General features: G+C 41.4%; 1 protein-coding gene across 1 annotated transcript in view; it reads left to right on the forward strand.

Annotated features, from left to right (window-relative positions):
* The window catches only part of SLC2A12 (solute carrier family 2 member 12), a 56,776-nt gene that overhangs the window by 14,566 nt on the left and 14,712 nt on the right, over window positions 1-27,498 (forward strand). Inside the window, exons 2-3 of the mRNA XM_036871772.1 lie at window positions 5,413-6,753; window positions 25,114-25,236. Of these exons, the coding sequence (XP_036727667.1) occupies window positions 5,413-6,753; window positions 25,114-25,236 (1,464 nt within the window). The remainder of the gene's footprint in view (window positions 1-5,412; window positions 6,754-25,113; window positions 25,237-27,498) is intronic.

Raw genomic sequence — 27,498 nt, forward strand, 5'->3', positions numbered from 1 at the left:
CTGCAGCAGCTAAGACCCAGCGCAACCAAATAAATAAATAAAAATAAATTAAAAAAAAAAAAAGAAAGTGGGGTTCTTGCCTTCAAGGTCTTTCTGTGTAAGAGGGGAAGACAAACAGGTCAATAAATGAGTGACAGAAGTATGCCTTCATATATCTGAAACCCTGCATTCTGTGCATAGCGGGAGTGCAGAGGGGCTGGGGTGGGACAGCAGAAGGTGGCAGAGCAGCGTAGTCATCATGGGGGAGGTGGCACTTGAAATGACTCTTGCATGATGGGTTGGGATTAAAGGTATTCAGAGGGAAGGAGCAGAGAAAGAGGAGAACACAAATGCAAGGCCATTTGGGGGCCACTGCAAGGTTTTCTTGAGCAAAACATGAAGTAGGAGGTCTTTTAAATGTGTGAAGCCTTCACAGTTGGTCAAGCTGTATAATGACCTGGCTGCCTGCCAGAAAAAGACCTGCGTGTGCACGCTGCTTTCCAGTCTGTTGTAGGATTCAGTCCTCTGGCAAGTGTTTGCTGTGTGTCCATTATGTACCTACGCTATAATAGGCACATGGGGGAGAAAGGAAAGAAGAAAGCGGGCAGAAACTCAAATATTGTGAAAAATGGAGTGTTTCATGTGCTTGCCAGTTAAAGTTGTGGTTCCGTCTGAGTCACCGTGAGCAGGAGACAATGCAGCTATTGTGAAAGCGGCTGCAGCCTCCTAGCCTGTGGGGCTTGCCTGTCCTTTGTGCCCTGGATGTGGGTCTCAGTGCTCATTTGCATAAAGCCTCTGAGTTGTGATCACATCTTCAATGGGAACAGTTTTTCTTTATTATCTTACTAAGGAATTATCATCGCATCAAAAGGAACACGGCTGGTCTAACAAAGCAGCCAGACCCAGAGGGTAGGCATGACCCAGGAGCCTGTGGGTACCAGTTGCAAGTTTCTAGATAGTTTCTACTTCTGTGATGTCCACAAAAGGCTGAGAATTCCCTATGGCATCTTTGGGGGGACACTGGGATGTAAAGAAGGGCCCTCGTGGATCAAGACCCTGAGCCAAATGGCCAGGAATGCTAAACTTCACCATGAACTTTAAGTGCGGACTGACTTCAGGGCTGGATGTCTATTGAAAAGGCTCTAATTATGATTTCTCACCCTCCTCTCTCCTGTAGTGCTGGCTGATTATCCTCAGTCCACCCAGCTGCCCCGACTCTGCCATTCGTGTTTAGGCAGACATTCTCTCTCTTTCCTCCCGTTCTCTGTCAGCTTTCTTGGAAAAGTCATCTCTACTTTCTGGCATCCATAGGATAGCATCCTGCTTCTAACATCATCAACCAAAAAGTAGACACAGAAAAAGAAAAGCCCACTCTATGTCTTTCTTCATTTTATTTGTATGGTAAAATAGCACCAGGAAAATTTCCCATGGTGGAAGTCCTAAGGTGTCACAGGGTTGAGATCCTGGAAGCGCTAGGGTCTAGCCTTCCACACTGAATTAGAATTCCAGATCCTGAATGGGCAGCCTGAGGACTGTAATGGAACCTCAGCAGTAACAAACAGCAGTCATGAGATGAGTGGGGAAGCTAGTTTGGGTCAGTAGCCCTTAAAGCATATAATGGGGAAGATATAACCTTCAAATAAAATTCAAACAGTAAAGACCATAGCTTACTTCTGTAGCATATAACCTGTGTTGGTATCCTCCCCCCAACCTATGTGAGTATAGGGTCATAGAATGTCCTAGTGCAACTGTATAAGCTTTTGAAGGCAAATTGCCTAGATAGGTGACAGATAGATAGATAGGTAGATAATACTGTGATATATAATTTTTAAAAACTTGTAATTTTGCAATGAGAATTTTTTATTAATTCATATGGAGACAATTTTATTATATCTCTAAAGAATTATACTCAGTGCTAGCTGCTGGGTCTGAAGAGGGACACTGACAAACCAGGATGGTTTCCAGACCCTTTGCACACATCCCAGTCTGTCAGTGTCCTGTGAACCCTGAATAAAAGAACTAGGCATATGAAGCTAAGTCCAGAAAGCAGAAGAAAAAGCTGGGTCTCTTTTGTCAGGGGATATCTCCCCAAGACCACAAGAAGCTGGCTTTGGGACATGCACCCCCTCCCCCCATCCCCTTTCCTCCTTAACCCACTGCCTCGACTCTCTCCAGAGTAGGATAATAGAGGGCTTCCCTGGTGGTGCAATGGCTAAGAATCCACCTGCCAATGCAGGGGACACGGGTTCGAGCCCTGGTCTGGGAAGATCCCACATGCCGCAGAGCAACTAAGCCCGTGAGCCACAACTACCGAGCCTGCGCGCCACAACTACTGAAGCCTGCGCGCCTAGAGCCCATGCTCCGCAACAAGAGAAGCCACAGCAATGAGAAGCCCGTGCACCGGAACGAAGAATAGCCCCCACTCACCTCAACTAGAGAAAGCCACGCACAGCAACAAAGACCCAACATAGCCAAAAATAAATAAATAAATAAATTTATTTTAAAAAAGTAAAAATAAAAATAAAGTAGGATAATAGAGCATCAAAGGAAGGAACTCTTGTATCTCAAGGGGTCTTTCTTTTTCTAAGGAAGCACTATTTCCCATCCAACAAAACGGGGAAACTAAGGAAGGCGAAGGAGAAGGGCAAGGTGGCAAAGACCGTCTTCTGCTACTCACACAGCTCTGGCATCTCTTCCCCCGTGTCCTTGACTCAGTACCCCATGCCGCCCTCTGTCCCTCTAAATCTGCTTCTGGGGTGCCTCACTAAACCTGCCTCTCAAGTGCCTCATTCTCCAGAGTCACTTATTTCTCCAACCTGAATACTGGAGACCAACTGCCAGAGCACACACCCTAATCAGCACATCAAACTTAGATATAAAGAACAATGACAAGAAGAGATAAGGAGCAATGTGATATTCTTATCCAAATGTGAGAATCTGACTCAGATCGCCTGTGGTAGAAGAATTTGTTGTTGAGGATTTTAAGATCACGTGGGAAAAAAGAATATGTGGAAATTGAGGGCATGAGAGTACTTCAAAGTCATTTTGCATGTGAAAATTAAAAGAGTACATAATAAATAATAGAAAATAGAGATATCACTAGAATGTTAAGTTTCTTGGGGGGCAAGAACCACATCTGTTTTGTTTCATTGTGATACATATAGAGATATATCTGTACATATACATAGATATCTCCCAGTACCTAGGAAGATGCCTGCTGTGTAATGATGTTAAATATTTGTTTTCTGATTAGCTGGTTAAATTGCTGATGTAATTTCAATTTAATGGTTTGTATTCGCAATGCTCATACATCAACTTTATTTTATTGTGGATTATTGCATTTTTATTTGCTCCTCCATCTAAATATTTGATGCTTTTTAAATTTTATTTTTGGAGTCTCCCATTTTCCACATGCCATCAGGATCCCAGAGATGTAAAATACCTTGGATACTTGTGGGAAGCGATGTCAGATCACCTTTATCTGACCTGCTCCTTTCACCAAAGCTAAATGGCATTTTGAAACCACACCTCCTACTCCAGCAACGGCATAGTTGAGCAGCCTCAGCTCAGCCTGTGATAATTGTGTGTCCAAGCACACGTTTCTAGTCCATTTCACACACATCTCAATCTGCTGCTTCTCCATCGCCTTTGCTTTTGCCTCCTCTTCTAAATGTTGACATTCCCTAGGTCCTCATCCTCGTCTTGCTTCTCTTGTTCCTCTATTCTGTCTCCCTAAGTGATCTCTCCCATCCCTGTGGCTGTAAATACCAAATACACACTGCTGGATCCCAAATACATCTCCCCAGCCTTGACTTACCTCTTCAATTCCAAATCTGTATGCTCAATCCACTGCCTGATATTTTAATCGGAACAGCTTACAGGTAAAACAAGTAAACCGTTTTAGTAAATCTAATGTGGAACTTCTGATTTCCACTTCTCCTTTCACCTCCACCCATAGCCAGGTCCCTTCTGCTTCTTCCCTAGGTCAACCTGTGGCCCATATAGTACATAAGCCTGCAGACCGGGTACTGAATATTGTAAAGCCACCCAACCAACTGCTCAAACCAGGGAGCCATCTTGGGTTCTGACCCACTTCCTTACCCTCCAACACTAATTCATGAGCAAGTGTCATCGTTTTTACCTCCAAATTAACTCTTGAATCTGTCTGCTTGTCATCAGTTCCACTCCTCACACCCAGATGCAAGCTGGCACCGTCTCTTGTCAAGACTAAGGCGACAAACTAGCCCCTACTACCAGCCTTGCCTTTTGACAACTAGTCTCCACACAGCAGCAAGAAGCTCAGAGTGTCTTCCCTCTTACTGGTCAGTGGGCATGGACCCCACTGTATTGCGAATACAATAAAAAGTTGTCACTGTGACCTGCCAGGTCTTGCATGAAGTGTCCCCTCTCTACCTACCCACTTTCACTGATGCCCCCTCCCACCTCCCTCCCCAAGCTCATGCTGTGCCCCCATACATGACATGACGTCCTGGCATTTCACAGTTCCTAAAACAGGACGAGCGATTTTCTGTGCTCCGGCCTTGGAAACTACTGCTTCCTGGACCTGTGATACTCTTCCCTAAGCTTTTGTCTTTTTGTTTTGTCTCCTTTCTGTTATGACAAGTTACAGACATGTAACACACACTTATGTACCTACCACCGAAAATTAATGACTTTTAACATTTCACCATTTTCCCTCAGCTGTTAACCCTAAAAGAATGGAACAATATAAAGCCCCTTTTGTTCTTCTTCCCCCTGTCCCATGCCCCTTCCTCCTTCCTCAGAGTGAGTGATGGATGCTGTCGGGTCCTTTCCCTGCACCTACTTCCGCCTCCTTCTTTCTGACCCAGCCCTGAATTCGTGGAGGCGCTCACATCCTGGCCTCCCCCAACACCCTCAATGTGTTTCAGCAAAAGCCAGCAGTGGCCCAATTGTGGCCAAGGAGACCGGAGGGCAGGTTTCCTGGAGGCTGTGCTTCATTTTGCCCCAGGTTCCACGCTGGGAAGACTGGGGCCCTTCCAGAGGCTGCTTCGCTCTCTGTCCTGCCCTCAAGGGCTTGCCTTAGACAGCGGGACCCGAGGAGCCACGCTCTCTGAACTTCTCATCCAACACCAAGGCAGGAATGAAACCGTGTTCTTTTTTGTTCAGTCCTCGTCATCTGTCATCTGCTTATCTCGCATGTCTGTCTGCTCAAAACGAAAACCAACATCACATCACAAATAGAAGAAATAACTTTCTAAATGTCTCCACCCCTCTCCTCCCCAAAAATGAAAGAAAAAGGATTTTTCCTTTTTTAATCATGTCTTGGTTAGTGTATTATTGGACTATGATTCTATGTGTTTATACTCAGTGCTATGAAAAACGTACTTAGACAAGCTTAAGTCTCCATCAGACACAATTCAGAACTGACCTGTTTCTTCTCTCTGCTCGTAGGTTGCGGTATGTTTACTCTCCTGTCATCTGTCACGGCTGCTGTCAGCGGCTTCCTGGTGGGGTATGAACTTGGCCTCATCTCTGGGGCTCTTCTGCAGATAAGAACCTTGTTAGCCCTGACCTGCCACGAGCAGGAAATGGTTGTGAGCTCCCTCCTCATCGGGGCCCTACTGGCCTCTCTCATCGGAGGAGTCCTGATTGACAGGTGCGGAAGAAGGGCCGCCATCATCCTGTCGTCCTGCCTCCTTGGACTTGGGAGCCTGGTCTTGATCATCAGTTTATCTTATGCGGCTCTCATAGCGGGACGCATTGCTATTGGGGTTTCCATTTCACTCTCTTCCATCGCCACGTGTGTCTACATCGCAGAAATTGCTCCGCAACACAAGAGAGGCCTTCTTGTGTCGCTGAACGAGCTGATGATTGTCATCGGCATCCTTTTTGCCTACATCTCAAATTACGCGTTTGCCAATGTTTCCCACGGCTGGAAATACATGTTCGGCCTTGTTATTCCCTTGGGAGTTTTGCAAGCGATTGCGATGTACTTTCTTCCTCCAAGTCCTCGGTTTCTGGTGATGAAGGGACACGAGGAAGCTGCTAGCAAGGTTCTCGGAAAGCTGAGAGCCATCTCCGATACAACGGAGGAACTCACTGCGATAAAATCTTCCCTGAAAGATGAATATCAGTACAGTTTTGGGGATCTCTTTCGTTCAAAGGACAACATGAGGACCCGAATCATGATAGGCTTAACATTGGTATTTTTTGTACAAATCACTGGCCAGCCAAACATATTATTCTATGCATCCACTGTTTTGAAGTCCGTTGGCTTCCAAAGCAACGAGGCAGCTAGCCTCGCCTCCACAGGGGTTGGGGTTGTCAAGGTCATCAGCACCATCCCGGCCACCCTTCTTGTAGACCATGTCGGGAGCAAAACCCTCCTCTGTGTCGGCTCCTCTGTGATGGCAGCTTCACTGGTAACCATGGGCATCGTGAACCTCAACATCCATATGAACTTCACCAATATCTGCAGAAACCATAGTCCTATCAACCAGTCTTTGGATGAGTCTGTGTTTTATGGACCAGCTAACCTGTCAGCCAGCAATGACACTCTTAGAGAATCCTTTAAAGGGATGGCTTCCCACAGCAGAAGCTCACTAAGGCCCATGAGAAATGACATGGATAAGAGAGGAGAAACGACCTTGGCATCCTTATCGAATGCTGGACTAAGCCAAACTGAATACCAGATCATCACAGACCCTGCGGACGTCCCAGCTTTTTTGAAATGGCTGTCCTTAGCCAGCTTGCTTGTTTATGTTGCTGCATTTTCAATTGGTCTAGGACCAAGTAAGTATCTTATTTTGTATTCCTTCCCTCTCTCCCCTTATGAATGTTATATATTATCTTTGACCTGTCAGAGCATCCTACTGCTATAGTACCTCATACACGGAACTACTAGAAGCAAGATGGGGATGATATTGACCACCTGATGTTTCTGCTAATGAGGAAAGTATGGTTGGCTTATATCTGCCGTGTGAAATGTGCAGGGCTAGTATTCAACCAAGGATTAGTTTCCCATTATCTGTCACATGAGGATACTTTAATATCAGTTGATTAGGAATGAATCAGACCTTGAAAGATATTTGTTGCTCAAGAGAATATATTGTTTTATGAAAACAAAGTTTACTGGGACATTGTCTTCTACATCATTCTCTACTTTCTTCATAGGTGCAAGGAAAAAAAATTGTGTTTAGATTTTCTTAAAGACACAATAGTAGATGCATTCCAGTAATAAAGAAGAAGAAGGGAATTAAGAAGGAATTATTATGGAAAGGATAATGCATTACTGAAGTATATTTGATCGCTAGAGTAACATCCTGGGGCACTTTACTCTGTCTGTTAAACAGGAGAATGGGAGTCAATGCATTCCCATTGAACATAGTACAAACAATCTACAGGGAGGTAGCTACAAGGTTGTTTTATTTGATATAGTCAGTCTATTGCAGTGACAAAGTTTAATCACTTCTCTTGAGCAAACTCTGGAGTTTGCTAGAATAGGTTGTTTGTTACAGTTCTTTCATCTTTTAGCCTCACATCCAAAGTCTAAACCTCTCTGTAGGGAAGTTGTGAAGGATCTTTTTTATGCCTCACTAGAAAATGATGTGCTTAAAAATCAAGGGTAGTCTGTCTCTACCACCATCACCTCCTACCTGTCACCTCTCCCTCCCACTCTCATTCCTCTCCATCTCTCTCCCTTTCTTCCTCCTTCCTTTCCTCTCTTACAGAGTTGATGTTGAAACTTTTGTTTACAATGATCAAGGAGCAGACAAATTTTCTCCCATAAAGGCAAGTGCTGGAGGTTCAAGAATAATGAGAAGACATAGGCTGTGTTGAAGGAGAAGGAATCTCACGAACACGTGCAGGTTTCTGGTGCCAGACGCTGGACAGTGTTTCTGGAGAGGGCTTGTCCTAGTGATCCACTCTTAAGTCTTCATTCAAATGATATGTACTGAGTGACTAATTGTTTTAATAGCCAGGAACTATGCTCAATATTAGGGAAACAGTAATGAACAAGGCAGATACTGTCCCTGTCTTCAAGGAGATTTTGGTTGAATGGATTGAGCTATGCTCCCTGTGTCTGCTTCTTTCTGGTCAGCAACCAGCAGGTTTGGCCTGCTTAATCTCAGTTAATTAATAACTGGACTTGCACATGGCCCATACGGCCTCTCCTTCAACTCTGCTTCCTCATCTTTTAGTTTCTACTCTTACGTCTATGCGAGATCAGTCTCTAGATACTGATTCATTCAGATTCCATAGAGGGAATCTGATGTACACTGCCCTTTGCTGTGCCAGGTCATAAGGGGTTGTTTTAGTCTAAGCAGCTATGGCTAGATTGGACTACATGATCTAAAGCACTGATGTCCAGAAGATGGCCCTTCCTTTCACACTATGAGTAGACAGATTTCCCCATAAGGGACTGTGCATGGGCAGATAGAGGAAATGCTACAATACCATCAACCTCTGCTCTCTCTGACCTGTTCCTGGACCCTGACCCTGCTTCTTAAGACTGAAAATGATAAACATCATTAACGAATAGTTTCCGGGAAACAAGTTTCTACCATTCTTTCAAGATTCAATTATCTTGGGTGTGCACCTGTGAGACACTTGTTTTAATCAGTTTGGGTTGCCATGGCTTAGAGAACAAACATTTATTTCTCACAGTCTGGAGGCTGGGAAGTTCAAGATCAAGGTGCTAAGAGATTCAGTTCTTGGTAGGGCTCTCTTCCTGGTTTATAGAGGCAGACTTTTTGCTGTATGGGACAGAGAGAGAGAGAGAGAGAGAGAGAGAGGAGAAAAGTAACTAGATCTTTTGTGTCTCTTCTCAGAAGGGCACTAATTCCACCATGGAGGCTTCACCCTCATGACCTAATTACTTCCCAAAGGCCCCATCTCTAAATGTCATCACATTGGGTATTAGGGTTTCAACATATGAATTTTGGGGAGCCATAACATGCAGCAATAACAATACTTATGTGGCCACTCTATACATAAAGCTAATAAAATTTGAGTAAGCACCTTTTTAAAGTTGTTATTTTCAGAAACTCTTCAAAGTCTATTAGAAGAGCAAGATATGAGTGCTACCTTGTACCAAGGAATCAACTTAACCTTGTCTGTGAACCTTTCTATATCAATAAGGTTTGCTTACTTGATAAACTTCAGGTGGTATTTATTGTTCCTTTGATTCCCTTTGCTGGCATCTTTTTTTCCCTATATATTCATCATAAAACTAAAAATATTTCTTTTTTGCATCAGTTTTCTTGATCCAATCTCTTGAAATATCACAGATCAATTAAGAAAAGGATGCCCTCTTTGTTTTCATTCAGAGAACCTCTCAGGTTGGCAGAGGTTATGACATGACACACATTATAATAGAGACGTTGATCTTAAACTTCCAGAGCCAAACTATTCATGGTAAGAGTCCTCCCGAGCTCATGATACTCTTCTTCTCTTTAGTTTTTGGGTAACTTTGAAAAGTACAGTAAACCCTCAGTCACTCACATATCATTTGGTACTTTATTATATTAGAGCAAGAGTTCCCCTTTTCAGGAAGCTCAATCTGATTTTGGAAAAAAAATATTGGAGGCTATTTGTTATTTACCTTCTAGAATTCCTTAAATAGTATTCTATACTAATTTTTAAAAATACATAATTTAAGCTTTAGATTCAGCTAATATTTATTGGCACCTATTATGTCAAACACTGCTCTAGGAAGTTTTTACATATTTTGGAATACTTCATTTTACCTTCACAACAAGCCTGGGAAGAAAAGTATTCACCAAATTTTATAAATGAAGACACTGACTCTCAGAGAAGTTAAGTGACTTGCTCTCATGAAAACATCTCTTATCTTCTGAAATGGCCAAGACAAGAATAGGCAGAACTGTGTTGGTCTTGATAGTAACTGTTAATTGTCAGTTCAGTCCTCTCCTTGAAGATATATTAGAAATAAGAATGAATGAAAATAGCATATCATTGTCCATCACATGAGGCTATTAAATGGGCCACTGCATTTTATGCAGGATAGAGACAGTCTCTCTTTTTCTGAAGCTCTGCTAGCTAAGCGAGCGTGTACATTTTTTATAAGGCTGAGCTACAGGATAAAAGAGAAGGAAGATAATGATGAGAATGCAGAAGTTTTTGATGTGCATTTACTTGAATAACTAAACTTGATTAAGATAATGTTTAGTGTGTATATTGGTTGGAATTCAAGCTCAGCTATAACAAAGACCAAAATGACAGTGGCTTAAACAAGATAGCAGTTTCTTTCTTTCTGTTAACAGCTGGAGCTGGGTAGCTCTGGGTGCTGTGAAGGCTTCCAGCCCAGGCACCAGAAGCCTATAGATAGTGTCCCCAGACGCCATGGTTTAATATTGGTTCCCAGTCTATCGTGATGCCTATTTAGAGATATTAAGATCAAGTTTAAAATTTCATCACCCTTTTCTGATAGCTAATGATCCCTTGAGAATAAGTGAAATGCACAAAGTACAGTCAATTAAAGGGAGGCTAGGCATTGAAAGGCCTGGATGAGAAGACAGTGTGAGTAATTCTACCAGAAAAGCAGAACTGCTGTGAGTGATATGAGATAAGGAATTTTCTACAGGGATTAGACATTGCATAATTGTGAGAGCTGCTGAGCAAGCAAAGGTCTGGTAGGGGACGGTTAGAGGCAAAGGAGAAAGTCACTAATCAGGGCCGCAAAGAAAAGCTGGTGGAGTCCGTGAAGCCTGTGGTTTCTGCATCTGGTTGCAGCCTGAAGTCTCTGCAGGTCAGCAGGGCAGGTGGGAGGAAAAGCTGGACGCAGAGCCAGGGGAGCAAAGACAAGGGACCCTGCTGGGGCAAACTGGAATCCATAAGAAGAACCTGGAACCCACATCTGTCTCTCACCATGTCAACTCTGATGACGCAGGCCACCTGCAGAAAAACTGATGTCCTTCTCCACAGAGCCCTGCCCATGTGCCTGGCCTGGTACTTGGAGAAGTTGGAGGAGGAGATCTGGGTGCACTGTCTGCTCCCCATGCCAACAAGGAGAACCAGCAGATCACAACAATGTGTACAACCTGCACTGATGTCCAGGGCACCAACCCCCCAAGCACAGGGCTGAGTGTCACTTTGGCCTTCCAAGTCTCAGGCAAATTTCTCTTCTGGGCAACCCTTACCCAGAACTACACAGGGAAGGAAATGTAGTTCCAGCTTAGCTAAACTGACACAGTACAAAATGGCCAGAGTGATAAACTCGACTAAGGGAATAGATGTGAATCTGGAAAGAAATATTTCAGAAGGTCAAAGGCTCTGTATTCTGTCTTCAGTTTCTGTGATAGACATTTATTTCTTTTAATTAAAACATTACTTGTTAAACTATATGACTAGCTTCCATTCCATCTAGTTCTAAAGAAGCCATGAGGTCATTTCATTACTTTCTCTTGGCTTTTGTTTCTTTAGCTATAAAACCAAAAAACACTCTTTTGCTAATGCATTATAAAAGCTTTCATATTTATTTTCTCAGGAACGTTAATTGTCTCCCTTGAGCTGACGACTGTCACGTAGCTCCAGTTCCATTGCCTCACATGACTTCTTGTTCCCTTTTTCCCAATGAGTGCTGGACTTTTCCATTTTGATGCTTCACTGTCAGCTGAACACAAAGAAGCTGAGGCTGAATTCTTATTCCCCTCACGTCAAGGGGACTTGTCTTTCTTTTCCATGGGGTAGTGACTCTGCTAGTCACTCAGGTCTGACGTTCTGGGCCCGTTTCCCAATCCAGTCAATGAGCAAATGCTCTTGGATTTTCCCTCACAAAGGGTTCCTGTGTTCATTTTTTCCTTCCCATTTCTGCCATCCTAGTCTACCCCTTTCGATCTCATCCCTAGATTACTGGGAGACCCTTCCTGTGGTTCTTTCCCCTTCTAGGCCTTTCCCACACCCAATCATCCTCCATACCAGTATCCCCTAAATAATCATGTTCCCCATGTCACCACAGCTCACAAATCTTCCATGGCTTCCCACTTTCTTCCATATCAGAAGAATCAAATGCCTTTCAAGGTGAAAAGAAGATTAGAAATGATCTAGTCCTACATTTTCCTTTTAGAGAAAAGAAACAAGAAACTCTCAGAGATTGAGATCACACAGATTTAGGACTAGAACTCTGGACATCTGAAGCCTAATTCCATGCTCTTTCTATGACTATATCACTCATCCTAGAGGGAAAAGATGTGTGATTTTCAAGGTTCTCCATCATCCCACCCAACTCCATGAGAGTGTCTGCACAACTCCAAGGGGCACCATTTACATCGTAGTCTGTGGAGTTTTCTTTCAGGGCTACCATTCATATAGAAACACATATAGATTTCACATGGGATATAAAGAGAATGATGCCCCCCTGGCGTTGTGACATGAGGCAATGCTTTGCCTCTCTGGGCATTTTTATTTCCCATTGCTCCCCACCCAGGTCAAGAGACAGAAAGCATTTGTTGTGGCCTCTTTTCCTTCCCCCTGCCTACTCTACCCAAGTCCCTCCTATCTTGAAAGCTCAGTGAAAAGTCTTATGAATTCACTCCATTTCTTCAAGGTCTTTATTTGTATGAACTACTAGTTATTTCTAGTGTAGACTAGTTCAGTTCTGGGCTACAAAGAGCCTGAATTTAAAATCACAAAACCTAGGTTCTAATCTCAGTTCTTCTGCCTACTAGTTATATGTTTTTAAGTCATTTATTTTCTCTGAAGCTCTCTCTAAATCCATGAATTGGGCATAATAATACTTGTCCTATCTCACAGAGTATAGGTGAGCATCAAGGGAACTAATGCATGTGCAAGTGTTTTGGATGTTATAGTGTATGATGTAAATGGAAGTTACCACGCAATAATACAACTTAGTTCTTAATGATATAGTGTACTGCTTTTGTATGCTTGTTTGGTTTATTAACCAGAATGTGGTTACTGGATTTCTTTGAGGGAAGACACGACACCTCACATTTTTTCCTTCTGTCCCTTTAAGTGAACACTGTATATATCTGTTTGAAAACCATTCAGGGGTACATTCATGTTTCTAAGGAGGAGAAGGAAAGAAGAACTTTAAAACTAAGGTGAATATACAGGAAAAATCTCGAAGTGTGCTTCTTTATCTGTGTCAAGCTATCTAGTGGGTAGGCTAAGTACCAGGAAAGCTGGGAACACTAGGTTGCCACAGAAGCTCCTGTTCCTCCTGAAACCATCATGTTTTTGCAAAACAATCCATCACTTTGAAACCACACACCTCAGTTTGGGACTCGAACCCACAATCTTCTAATCTCACTCCTTCAGGTGGGACTTGAATCCAGCTGCACTTCAGTTGGGACTTGAACCCAAAATTTCTGGTTCAGGCGGGGACTTGAACCCACAGTCTCCCAGCTGAAACCACACACCTGGTCACAGGATTTAATGGACCTCAGGTTCTTTACGTCTCAGCACAGAAGGAATTCAGTGAGACGTGAAGTGATAGGCAAGTAGATTTATTAATATAAGACGCTTGTGAAGGATACAAGAGGGCAGGCAAGAGGACTCTGCCCTGAAAGTTAAGTGGGAAAGCAGGTTTATTTAGAGAGATACACACTCCATAGACAGAGCATGGGCCATCTCAGAAGGCGAGAGGCCCCGAAATATGGGGTAGTTAGTTTTTATGAGCTGGGTAATTTCATAGGCTAACAAGTGGGAGGATTATTCCAACTATTTTGGGGAAGGGGCAGAGATTTCCAGGAATTGGGCCACAGCCCACTTTTTGGCCTTTAATGGTTGGCTTTGGAACTGTCATGGTACCTGTGTGTATGTCATTTAGCATATGCTAATGTATTATAATGAGCTTATAATGAGGCTCAAGGTCCTCTGGAAGTCAAATCTTCCACCATCTTGGGCATAATCTGTTCTAACTAGTTTTTGTCATATCCTCAACAGCTTTGTCATTCTTTTAAAGGTTGTGCCTTGCCGCCTTCCCTCCTGTCTCAACTGTGGTGTGAGTTTTAAAAATCTCTTTCTGTTTTTGCCTCTAAGAAAAGATGCAGGAGAGTTAGCAGTGCTCAGAAATAAGTAGTTGGAGGCATTTAGGGCATTTCTTTGTCAGGTCATAAAGAGTTATTTGGGAATTTCACTAATTCCTACTTTTAGACACAGAGTATCTAAAAGTAGTCCCAGATTTTTTTTTGGACACCTTTGCTTTTTGCTTTCACATGGAGAAGAGAGTCTTTTTGAGCATTTCTTAGAACAAAAGCAATGCTAATGAGATGGAGAATCTCAGTTTGAAGGAGGTTTGGGTTTGGGAAAGGGAAATAACCCTTCATCTCACGGTTTCTTCAACTTGTAATTGCTGTTCCAAGCACTGATCCGGATATTCACGCCTGAGGGTAGAAGGCAAGCAGTCAGAGACAGAATCCCAAACATTCCCTCTAAGGAAAACAAGCAGTTAATTCACATGGGTGGCTTGAGACTGTCAATTCTCTTAGGGTTTTTAGAAGAGATCTGAATAATTGTCCTTTTTTTTTTCTTGCTAAGAGTTAGTCATTTCTGTTTATATTCATGCTGCAGTTCATTTTTTCTTTTCTAAAGAAAACATACCATAAGAATTCCAATTCAATCACCAAAATTGTATTCTAGAGCATTAGCACGAACCATTTGGAATTTAAAGAAGATTTTTATTAAGAGCAAATTTTCATACCAGATCATGAATGCATTATAAAACTTATTAACCTGATGTGATTATTGCTCAGGTATTTCATTTAGAGAGTTTATTACTTATAATAGAAGCAAATCCTTTGTGTAAATAGGGGCATAAAGGGAAAAGCACTTGCTGTTCCAAAGCAAAATCAAAGCAAGATTAAATCATCTTTATTAAATCTTTTAAAATATGTGTTGGCTTAGAACAACATTCCTTCATTGTATTAGATCACAACATAGTTTCTCTTGTCAAAAAGTATTTCTATTTTTAGGTTAAAGTGTATGCCCTACATCATTTTACTTTCTGGTCATCTGTTTCCTTGATTTTAGAGTAATAGGTGTACGCTGGAATCTAGAATTCAGGAGGGGGCATAAATTTGGTACCAAGTAATCTCATATATTTTATTTTATACATTTAAAATATTATTCTATGCAGGAATCTGTAAGCTTCACTAGCCTGCTGAAGGGTTTCGTAGCCTGAGGTTAAGAATCTCTGCCCTCCATTTCTCTGTAACTAATACTAAAACTCTTCCATCAAATAAAAATCACAATACATACCCCACTGCTTTTATTGGAGATTTTTATGAAACATTCCGTTTTCCACACCTCATCTCTCACTTTAAAGTATGTTCGAAATCTTAACTTGACTTTCCAGTCTTTCTGGGGTGGTCCTGATCATTTTAGCTCCTTCTAATAACTGAACACTTTTTTATTGTGGTTCAAGCTTCAGGGTAGAACCAAAAAGTCCTGACATTGTGAGGACATAGAGCCACATAACGATTTCTCTTCTTCTTGGGCTTCAAAAGTAAAGCAGAGATGAGCCCAAGCCCAAGCCCAAGGCGTAAAGTTATTATTTCATGAGTTCATCTGAGGTAATACTTGTGTAGCTGCCCTCCTTAGAACAGTCTCTGTAACTCAGAAAAATGTGTGTGACTGTTCTTTTCACGACAATTATTAGGGCTTTTATAAAAGGGAACGAAATTGGGTCCTTTGTAGAGACGTGGATGGACCTAGAGACTGTCATACAGAGTGAAGTAAGTCAGAAAGAGAAAAACAAATACGTATATTAACGCATATATGTGGAATCTAGAAAAATGGTACAGATGACCCGGTTTGCAAGGCAGAAATAGAGACACAGATGTAGAGAACAAACGTATGGACACCAAGGGGGGAAAGCAGGGGAGTGGGGTGGTGGAGGGATGAATTGGGAGATTGGGATTGACATGTATACACTAATATGTATAAAATAGATAAGAACCTGCTGCATAAAAAATAAATAATAAAAATAAAAATAAATTAATTAATTTTAAAAAACAATTATTAGGGCTTTTTTTAAATCCAAAAATTCCTCTGTCCATAAATTAATTAAACTCCTCTTCCATCTCATGACTAATATCTTTTCATTAGAGCAGATGGAAAGAATTTGTCCAAGGTCATATATTAAGTTCCGTAATGAGGCTATGACTGTCATCCTTTAACTGCCTTTGTATTCACAAGTTCAAGCGGAACTTTACACTGAAGACTGAATGACAGGTGACAGCAAATCACCTCCCCCAATCTCTTCTACCAAATAGGCAGGAGTTCCAGCAAGAAAGCATCTTGGAGTGACCAGGAAGAGAGGAGAGAGGAAGAAAGTGGTGGGGATTCATCTGCTCACTTACTTGTCCAGCACGTGTGGATTGCTCACCACAACCCACTGGACATGGTACCCATTGCTGGTGATTCAGGGATGGATGAGTGGGAGCCACACCTCGCCCCAGTGGAGCTAGTGGTGGGGACAGGCAATAAGCCAGAAAATGAAGGCATGTATAATACAACTTCAGGAGGAGAGAAGTGTCACCATTTAGGTGGAGGTAAGAGTGATGAAGAAAAATAAAGAAGGATCAGGGATAACATCAAGTGGCCTTAAGGGGGACCTGAGCTTGGAGGTTTAGGAGAAGAGCAGAAAGCCTTTGGAGGCTATACAACAGAGTGTGTGAATTCAGACTACACTTTGGCATTAGGCTGCCTGACCTTGAACCACAGTTCTACAGTGTAGGACCCCAGGCAGGTCAATCCATCTCCCTAAGCTTCAGCTTCCTGATCCACCTCACAGTGTAACTGTGGGGTTGAACAAAGCCATTTGTATGACGTGTACCTAGTGCAGTGCCTGGTGTGTGGCATGGACTCAATACACTCAGTAATTAGTGCTATTTAAAAATATCTGGCCATGGTCTAGACAAGAGATGTATAGTTTTGGTAAGGCCAGCACTGACCCCAGCAGTCATTTTGCTTAAGGCACATCAGGAGACACAGCAGATGCTCCATAGCCCCATATTGAATTATGATGCCATGGTCCTCCTCACCTCCCTTCTATGCACCATTCCAGTTAGGTCAAGACTAAAGAAAATACATGTGTTGCTTGAAATATGGTTCATTTCTGCATTACCTACAGTCAAGAGAGCTTTCTAGGTTATCAGACAGGTGTTACAGAAAATTCTGAGTCTTTGGTGAAAGGTGAAAGGTGTGATTTAGGTTGAGAAACACCCAACTGTCCATTCTTCTAAGTTGGTGCAACTAATTTAGACTCTGTGTCCTGTGTGCACACAAACTTTGGCTTGTTCATTGTTGTTTCCTTGAGCCTAACCTAGGGCCTGGCCCACAATAGGGGCTCAAGAAATATTTGTTAGATGAGTCAAAAATAGTTTCTGGAACTCTCTCAGCTTCTGTGATGAAGGGGAGCTATCTCTCTAGTCTGGGGTTGACATATCCTGATCTCCTCTAGTATGAATCTGTGTCAGTATCTAGGCCATCAGAAATAAAAGTGGTTTGTGGGGAACCCCATGCACATTTGACCAAAAGTTATATCTGAGTAAAACTACTCAATTGAGGATGTGTGGCCACCTCTAATTCATTTGATGACTAAAGAAGTTTCATGTAAATTTACTAAAATTAAGGCCATTTAAAAAAATGTATGGTGTTAGCCAAAATATTCATTTCCAAATTTCCATATTTGCTCCAAATACAAGATTCAACGTTCCCCCTGGAGTGGGGGAAAAAAAAAAAAAGAGAGAGATTGAGATTAGTCATATCATGGGATAATAATTCCTACCTTGGTTTAGTAATTGAATGTTTTAGAACTTAACTCTTTCCAAAAAAGATTTGAGACAATTCCTTCCTGGTTTTCCTAAGAGAAATATGTAGAAGTCTGAGCCTGGAATTTGTTTACTTAATTAGTGTTAGAGCTTATAGAAATATTTCAATGGATTATCTCAGGCTTAACAATCACATTAAATTTCTCAGATGTAAGCTGGAAGTCTAAAGTTAATAATAGTAATAAAAGATCTTTGTAGAAAAATCATACCATAGCCACACGTTATCAAACTCTCAAGAACTGTAAACTGGCTGATATTTGAGCCCATTTGCAAGCTTACAAGTTAGCCTCAGTTTCATGGATTTTGGCAAAAGACACAAGACTCCTTGGTCAGAGACAAAGGACAGTTTATTATTCATAGCAATAGCAATAGCCAGACTATCAGCATTTGCACAAATTCCCCAAGCCCCAATACCCACAGGGCATCATGAACCAGGCCAGGTGACACCTATACATAGACCAGGTTATTTTAGAGGAGAGGAACCCCAAGCTTAGGGAACCCAAATCTTTTATAATAGACAGTAAGCCAGCCTGATTTTTCCCCTGGAGGGAGACATTATCTTTAACTTACTGGAGAGTAAACAAAACTTTGCTCTAGAGGGGACACTTTATCTTCCAAGGTTGTTTCTTATATGAACATCCTTAGAAAGACAGCCTGGAACAAAATCAGTGCCTTTTCTCATGAGACATGCTGAAATGCGAGACCCATGAAAAATTGTCTTTCAACTCAAATATTCTAAAAAGGCCACCTTTCTGTTTAAAACAAGAAATTAGAACTTTTTAAGGTACAAAGATTGTAGAGCCTAGCTTTTTGTTTTGTTTGGTTTTATGGAGTTTAACCAGTCTTTTGGAGGATGGGTATCAGTAGGAAGCATATGACTCATCTGCCATAACATTTAAATTTAGATTTTATACCTAAATAACTCTAGCTCTTCCAAAAGTAATTGTTTATGTGATGTTTGCACAGCTAAAAATTATGACAATTCCAGAGGTGTGGAACAGCAGGTTCTAATTTGGAAGTTTACTCAGCTGCTTCACTCTAAGATATACAGGGTTTAGAACAAAGGCTTGCAGACCAGAATTATATCAAATGTTTTCAAAGATATTTTGATATTCTTCATATTTCCTCCTAGACACCAGGCCTCTAATATTCCAAACCATCACCGTCAAAGACTTTTTTAGTGCTCATCTTCTTTTTCTACCATTCTTCTTGGATAATCACATACTCTTAGAGAAAAGGCATATTGATTAAATTATTATTCTTTAAACAGGAGAATTTTATTATCAAATGTAGCCATTATACAATCGTATTCACACAATGGGTTTGTGTTAATTGTGTCTACCTTTAAGATCTTTCAAATCTTTTTTTTTCTTTTAAATCTTACATTTCAGTTATCGTCAATATTCACACCAATACTATTCTTTTTTTTTCCAGTTAATTAAGTTAAAACTTATTTTGCTTGATTAAAGTGGTGATTTATATGGTCCTCTGGTGTTAGTCGTTGCAATAATGCCAAGTAAACAAATAATAGGATCTGAATGGTTTTATACTAAATTTGCACCCAAGCAAAAGAGGAAAAACTTAAAGAGATATGTGCCTTAGCTAATTAAATCTCACTTTCCTCCTCGGAGTTAAATGATGCACAGTGGTACCTAATAGAGCCAAAGAGTCTAAAACTACATTTTTGTAGCATGAGCACAGCTAAACAAAGAGAAGTAACACCATTTACTACATTACCGTCAGCAACTCTTCACATAATATAATGCATCGGTGTTTAACTTTCCTCTCCCTCCCACGCTATGATCACAGTTCCATGCCCTTGAAAATTATGAATATCAGACAGTAAAGACATTAAAGAAACAGACTAAGGTTCTAACGCTATCTTAATAAACACAGCATTCACCTGTTACTTTATTGTTTTTCAGAACACAATATTAAGCATTTTTCCAAGGAACACCTGTAATATTAAAAACTATTAATACTTTTCTCATTGAAGTCTGAAGCATCATTCATGAAAAAAGCACAGCATAAAATGTTACATGTGAAGCACGACATTCAAGTTATAGTGTAAACCAGAAAAGACTAATTTCTTGTATCTCCTTCCCTTTTTTGTTTTGCCTTTTGAACTCTAGTTCAGTGATCTGCAAATTGGGATAAGCATAATCCTGGGGGCTACATTCTGCAATATTCCTTCAATGATACATCAAAGGAAATCAATTTTTGGATTTTTAGGAAAAGTCTGTTTCCTAAAATTTCTTCTTCCCTGTCTTCCCAGTAATAACTATTCTTCCACTTAAAAGAAAGCACACCTGTTACCCACCAGAAATCTTATTATGATATATGTCCCCAATTATAAAAACCTTAGGAACACTAATCAAAAGGGCAGTTGGAAATATTGGTGTAGGTGTGGTATGGAAAAATGACTCTAATGACTAGATAATAATTCTCTCATAAGCCTAGATATTTCCAATAATTTGCTTTCAACAAAACTGTAGGATGACCTAATCAAGTTATCAGCTGATATATCATGACAACAAACTTTTGTTGTTAATTTAAAGAATGTAGTGACACTCCTATTAAAAAACTTTTTCAACTCCCCATCTATTTTTATTATTCTTGAGAACAGTACATTTCATCTCCTTTTTTTTTTTTTTGCCTGTGCCACGCGGCATGTGGGATCCTAGTTCCCTGACCAGGAACCAAACCCGCGTCCCCTGCATTGAAAGCGCAGAGTCTTAACCACTGGACCACCAAGGAAGTCCCCCACATTTCATCTATTTGAAAACAATGTCAACTTTATGTTAAATGCCTTATTGTTATATTTTTTAAATGGATGAAGATGAGTATCAAATGGGTATTGTATTTAAATTCCACTGGAAATACTTGAGTGGTATAACTATTCTCTACTCTAAATATAGAGTTTAAAAATACCATAGAAATTGCATCTTTTGCTGTCATTTAAATTTATGGTAAAAAAATGTTAGATGTTGATTTATAAATGAAAGAAAGTACTTAGTTTTTCTAATTATTTTAAAGGCTACACAAGCAAGAAAGTTTGGAGACCACTGCCACCGTTCTTATTCCCAATTAGTACCTGATCACAAAAGGGCTCCATTTTTAACTCTGGCATTTTTTATTAAGGGTTATTTCATTTAATCCAATTTTCCCCAAAATATTTTAAGAAATCATTTCGGTTGATTCTGGCTAGAAATCATTAAGATAGAAAGATTAGGAACATTGAGGTTTTATTTCATTGTTTTCCTTGGTTTGTTAAGTATATGTAATCCAAGATCATATTCTTGAAAAAAGTATTTTAAAAGAGGCCAGGAGTAAACAAAACTCAGAGAGACTGAGAAAAGGGAGAATACAAAAAATAAAAATAAAAATAAAGCTACAGTACCACTGCTGATATTGGAGATGGTGGCCTACGGTGGAGTATATTTTTAAAGGACAAGACTTTCCCACTCAAGGAACTTATAAGGCCATAATTTCATTGGCTTCACTCCTACAAAGTATAGGACACTGGCTCCATCAGGTTGTTGAGAACTCTGCAGCCTAAGTGTGGAACTTCCTCCAAAGTTGCTACGAGTTCCCTGGTAAGAGTTTCAAGCCCTCCATGAATCTTTCAAACCTGAGGCTGCCATGCCAGGTGGTTCAGAAGATGCTCAAGCCAAATGGAAAACATGCCCGAAATGCTGCGGGGTTTGAATCTGAAAGTACAGGGAGAGAAATGACAACCTCAGTGGAAAAAAATGTTCAGCAGTGGCTGAAATATGGAGGAGGGAGGAGCTAAGTGTGGCTGTTGATATGTGATAGAGCTCAGCCATTTCCACTGACTGGCCCTATTCATTCAAGTTCATGTCCTCCATTGCAAACAAAGACATTTCAACGTATTTGTCCTTCATGGTCTTTTTATGACACTCTGTGCAGCCATAAACGCTGCAGATTTCATCTGGATCAAGCAAGTTCTAATGGGCAGCCCCGGTGATTTAATGCCATGTGAAATATGAGTTTCAATATTTGTGGACAATTATCTCCCAGCAAGACCAAAATTTCCTCAACCCTTGTAACCTAGAGGACACGTGCAGACTCTGACATTTATAGAAGTACATATTGCTGAGGTGGGCCTGGAATAATGGGGTTAAAGGTGAAATAATAGGCATCGAGGAGAATTGTTGCAGGGCCTGCTAACCTGCAGTGAGTGACTTCACTCACTGTGGAAGAGTTATTATATCTCTGACTACTCTGTGGATTCCTCACAAGCAGATATCACAAAGCACCCCCTGTGGGCCTATCATCAGGGAAGGGGATAATGAGGACAGCCAGAGAGAGCCACCATTTTACTGTGGCATGTGACAGTAGCTTGATTTTTGTTGGAGAGAAATTAGGCCATCTCATTGGAAAAACATTAGGGATCCAAACAAACAAACAAACAAACAATGAGAAAAAATCTTCCACCTGTTATTATTAAATACCAATATATATCCCCATGTGATGATTTATACCTCTTTGCTCTTTACTTATGAATTGAAAGAGCTTCTCCATTCCTTCTGCTTTGGGTACTCACAGCCCTTTTTCAGGCAACATGGAGGCCTATAAGATTCTGGCACCATCTTGCTCCTAAGTCTTCCATGGAAAGACTTTACCCTCTTAGTAAGTTCTATCTTGCTGCAAGTTCCACTTTCAGGTTTTTATTTCACGCTCTCTGGATCTGAAAACCTGCGATTTTTATGGTTCTGAGATCACGGTTAAAATTATTTTAACATTATTATGAATTAATTAATTATTTAAATTAATTTACAAATATTTATTACTTATTTACTCTCCTTATTTTGACCTGACAGGTTCCATATTGGGGGTGTTGAACCATCCTTGTCAAAACCTTTGTCAATTGCTGCAACATCCAGTTTGTCAGTATTACATAAACCAAGGCATCAATTCTTGAATTTTCTCCACTAGATCAAAAAAGAAGTAGTCGCTTTCGGCAATGATATATTACTTTTGGAAATGTCAGGTGTAAGTTTTGCCTGACAACAAGGGCCCATCAGAGACTGACGGAAGTCTGTTTTTCAGTATTCAGTTCATTGCTCACTGACTGGTTAAACTGCCCAAGAGCTTGGCTCAGCTGCTGCACTGAACGCATGCCTAGGACAGGCCTCAGTGTGGTTGCTGGGTTGTTTTAGGTGAGCCCTTGACTGTTCAGACTGAGCACTTATAACTAGTGCTTTGTGCAACTGTCCCATCTTCTTGTTGGTAAGATCCATCACTCTCTGTAACAGCAGGATCAACTCATTCTCATCTGAGGACAGCGTGGAAAGGATTTTCCCCAAACCCCACCAAATAATTCCAAGAAGCCATCGTGATGCAAGGTGGGGAGGGGAAGTGGGGTAGATCAGAGGTGATGAAGGGGGGATGGAAGTAGATCAAGAAAACCAGTGCTAACTCTTATCCTCAAAGAAAATCAGTGTGTCCATTCCCCCACCTTTTCCTCATGGCTGCTAGAGCAAAAGACCCTAAGGTACTCTCTGCTCCACCCCTCCCCTCACCAAATACTCAAGGCAGGAAGGAGCCTGGGGGATTGGCCTGCGGCATGGATTATTTATCTTCAACAGAGTAGATTTACATACTTTCATCTTGTATTTGCCCAAGGACAGGTCATTACAAAGGCTTCACCAGAATTATGCAGCTGTCATTCTACTCAGATCCAGATCCCCAGTCTTGCAAAGCTCAAGGCAAGGTTACCTGAGCTTTGCACTGGTCTCCAAGGATATAATCTGCAAGAATCTACTGAAGGTCTTCTGGGGGAAAGAGTGGAGGGGAGGGATCTGGAATGTTATTTTTGAATTCCCTCTTAATTAGAACAATAATAATCATGTTCCTTTGGTTGCAGTTCTCACCCATGCCGGAGAAGATAATAGAGAAAAAAAATGTGTTTCCAGTCCTCTTGTATAATTTAAATATTTTTCTTACTTTAAAACAGCACATTTACTCCGAGCAGGTGTTTTCTCTACAGAGCATGATCTTGTCGTGAGAGGTGACTTCAATCAGGGACACAGGTGACTGCTCCATGATTCTGGCATTGGCAGCCCAGGTGGTTGCTGGCGGGGGCCCGCTCCCTGGCCTCTCGCTCCTTCCCTCACACCGCCTCATCTCGGGCAAGGCGATGCATCTGGTCTGTATCTAAACACCGGCTTTGCAACACAATGTGACTTAGCCAGCAGGGAGCAGGGCTGGGACAGCTCCTAAGCCCTTCTTTCCTCAGAATCAGAGGTGCTTATACTCCACATTTATGTATTCATTAATGAATATTTATTGAGCCACCCCCAAGAGAGCACCAAGATGAAAAAGCATGAGTTCCAGAGGCTGCCCAGGCTCAACGCCACCTCTGCTGCCACCTCTGAGCTCTGGGACCTTGGCAAATTATGAACTCCTTTAAGCCTCAATTTCCCCTTCTATAAAAGAGGGAGAGTAATATAGTTCCTATCTGGTAGGAATTCAGCGAGGATCAAATGAGATAAGGTTTGTAAAAGTCTCAGCCCATTGGAAGAACTGGTAGCTATTAGGCAAACTGGATTTGATAGGCTGTGAGCAGAAGACAAGTTAATTTGCTCCTCTGCTGCCCTTTCTAATCCCTTCAGGCAGGTCCTATAATGTTCTGTGTCACGCTCAGATCATAAAAAGTCCTCTCATCAGTTTTCGTGCCAAGAAGAGTCTCCTTTCAGAAAGTCAAATGTTTTGTCTGGCATAACATCGAATCCTGGAGCTCTGTCTAATTGAGAGTTGCTCTCCACCCAGCTTGCCACGGGCCAGGAAGCCCAAGTGAGGGAGGGGAGGGGAGCCAGCCTCCTTCCTCCGCCCTCCTGGCTCTATCTCCTACCCACTCAGTAGCTATGATGTTGGACTTGGCAAAGGTCGGGGGCAGAGGAGATTACAGGAAAGGGCCCAGAGGAAAGCAGATAGAGCCGGGCTCTGGCACTGAGGCTCTGCGCTTGGCAGGAGGCTCACAGCTGCCCCTTGTCATGGGTAGGTGGCCCTAGCCACTGCCCTTTCTGTTTGCATTTCTCAGGCCAGTGTCCCCTACCAGCCCTTTATGTCCCTCCTCCTACTTCCAGGGACCATTGTCAAGCTCTCTCAGTGTTTCTCCTGAATCCCTTCTCACTTGGTTGGAGGTGAAGAGAAAGCACACTCTCTCCTCCCTCGTCCTGTAAAAGGACATGGCCCTGCTCTCCAACCACAGATCACGTGGGACTAGGGCAGAGGTCAGCGGGCTGGCCCTCAGCTTCAATGGCTTTTTGTTCATTTTGCTGTCCCCCACCCACTCTTCCTTGTCTTCCAGTGCCCTGGCTGGTGCTGAGTGAGATTTTTCCTGGTGGAATTCGAGGACGAGCCATGGCTCTAACTTCTAGCATGAACTGGGGCATCAATCTCCTCATCTCTCTGACCTTTTTGACTGTGACAGGTAAGAACTCGCTTTCCTCTAACGCCTTTTGTGCTCTTAGGACAAATCTTAGGGAAGCACACTCGCCTGAAAAACATTTTCTTGTCAACATTTTCAAACACACTCAAAAAGTAAAGAGAATGGCAGTGAACCTGATGTACTGACCACCCAATTTAAAAATTTATCAGCCTTCATTTATGACCCCACCTGCTCTGCCCCCCAAATTATTTTGAGTCATTGTCCAAACATGTCATTTTGTCTCTAAAATTTCAGCAGGGACCTCTAAAAGATAAGACATTTAAACACTATGACTTCAATATCATTATCACACCTAAAAATATTATACTATTAATAGTCTCTTGGTATCAAGTATCCAGTCTGTGTTCACATCCTTCCAATTGTCTCATAATTATTTTTTATACTTTGTTTGAATCACAGTCCAAATAATTTACGGTTGATTGATATGTCTCATAATTTGTAGGTTTCGTCTCCATTTTTCCTCCCCCTACACTTTATATTTTTAATGAAGAAACTGGGTCGTTTGTTTCATAGAGTTTTCCCCCGGGGTTGGATCCCGGGGTTGGATTTGCTGTTTTCCCCGGGGGTTGGATTTAGTCACATCACATGACCCTCTGTCCTTTGTGTTTCCTGTAGACTGCTATTTAGATGTAGAGGCTGAAAAAGATTTAGATTTTCTTGTTTATTTGCAGACTCCTTCCCAGGTGATGGCCTGTGTCTTGCCATCAGAGGCACATCCTGTGTGCTTGTCTCCCACTTTGTCATGCCTGCATCCTTTGAGGATCATTTCCCAGATCCGTTATCTTCATTTCATCATTCCTACTAAGTTTTTTATCAGCAATACTTCTCTTAAGGAGAAATTTCTTCTCATTAGTTATTTGCCTGCCCTGAAGTATGAATCATATAAGAAAGCCAAGATGAATGTTTGAAACTTTCTCTTTATTTTCTGCTTTTCAAAATAATGAGGTAGTTCCCCAGCATCCTCCAAAACTGACCAATGAGTTGAGTTTTCGTCCCTTCCTTTATTTTATATGTATATGTATATATATAAAATGCATAAATATTAAATAGTATCTATAATACAGAGATAATATATATTGATACCATTTCAAAAGTGGATGTATAGTCAAAAAAGTATATATCTATATGTAGTACTTCTGAATCTTGTTGACTTTTTTTTGAGTATACCTACTTTTGGAAATGAACTTCTAGAGTTATTAATTAAGCACAGTTTGGGTTTTTACATAAAATTTTAAAATATTTATGTCCTACATTTTTGGAAGTAGCCCAAGAGGAAAGGAAACACAGGAACTGGTCATTTGCACTAACCGTACGTCTCCTGCTCAGATTACACACATAGACCCGTGCCCTTCACCTTCTCACTCACACACACACACACACACACAGACACACACACACACACACACACACACACACAGACTTACCTACTGTTTATACGGAGAAAGAGAAATATAAAAGAATGGAAATGATGAAGGATGAATAAAGATGACACGAATTTCTGGGAAGGATAGCTAATCCACAGGATGAGCTTGATGAAGATTCAGAAGTTCTGCATGGGCTCTTAGAACAAATGTTGGGAAAGCATACTCATTTAAAAAAAAAATTCTGGAATGAGCTCAAACCTGTAAATGACATTTCATTGGACTAAGTTTGAAGTTCTATACTTCTTTTCAAAAATCAATTTTCCAAGTAAAAGATATAAGGGTTCTGCTTGGTGGCAAGCCCTTGGACACCAACTTTTAGCGCAATTTCAGCTGTATCAATAAGAACAGAGTGTACCGGAGACACAGACATACTCTGCTGTGGTCATAATACAGCTGCGGTATTGCTCTCAGCTCTGGGTAAAATATTTGAAGAGGGTTGCAGTGTGCCCACCAAGGGAGGACAACCTGGATAACATGGGCAGGTGACCCATGGTCTGTGAAGAACGGTTGCAAGAGTTTGGGAGTTTGACTTGGACAATAGGATGCTCAACAAGGGATGGAGGTGCATTCAAATATTTGCGCCGCTTTCGTGAAGAAGGGATGAGGAAAGCTGATCCAGAGGGCAAAGCAGAACCTCTGAACCCAAGTTCCCGGAAGGTAGACTTGGGCTTAGGAACGAGTGGGGAATATGTTTGAAACAGACAGGGCTGACTCACAACGCAGTGTGCATTTTTTTTTTTTTTTCTGCAGTGTGCATTTTTGATAAGTGATGAGCTCCCTGTTACTGAAAGTACTCAAACAGAAGAGCAGAGAAGTTTGC

This window comes from Balaenoptera musculus, chromosome 12 (assembly GCF_009873245.2).
Source record: "Balaenoptera musculus isolate JJ_BM4_2016_0621 chromosome 12, mBalMus1.pri.v3, whole genome shotgun sequence".
In the NCBI taxonomy this organism is placed as follows: Eukaryota; Metazoa; Chordata; class Mammalia; order Artiodactyla; family Balaenopteridae; genus Balaenoptera; species Balaenoptera musculus.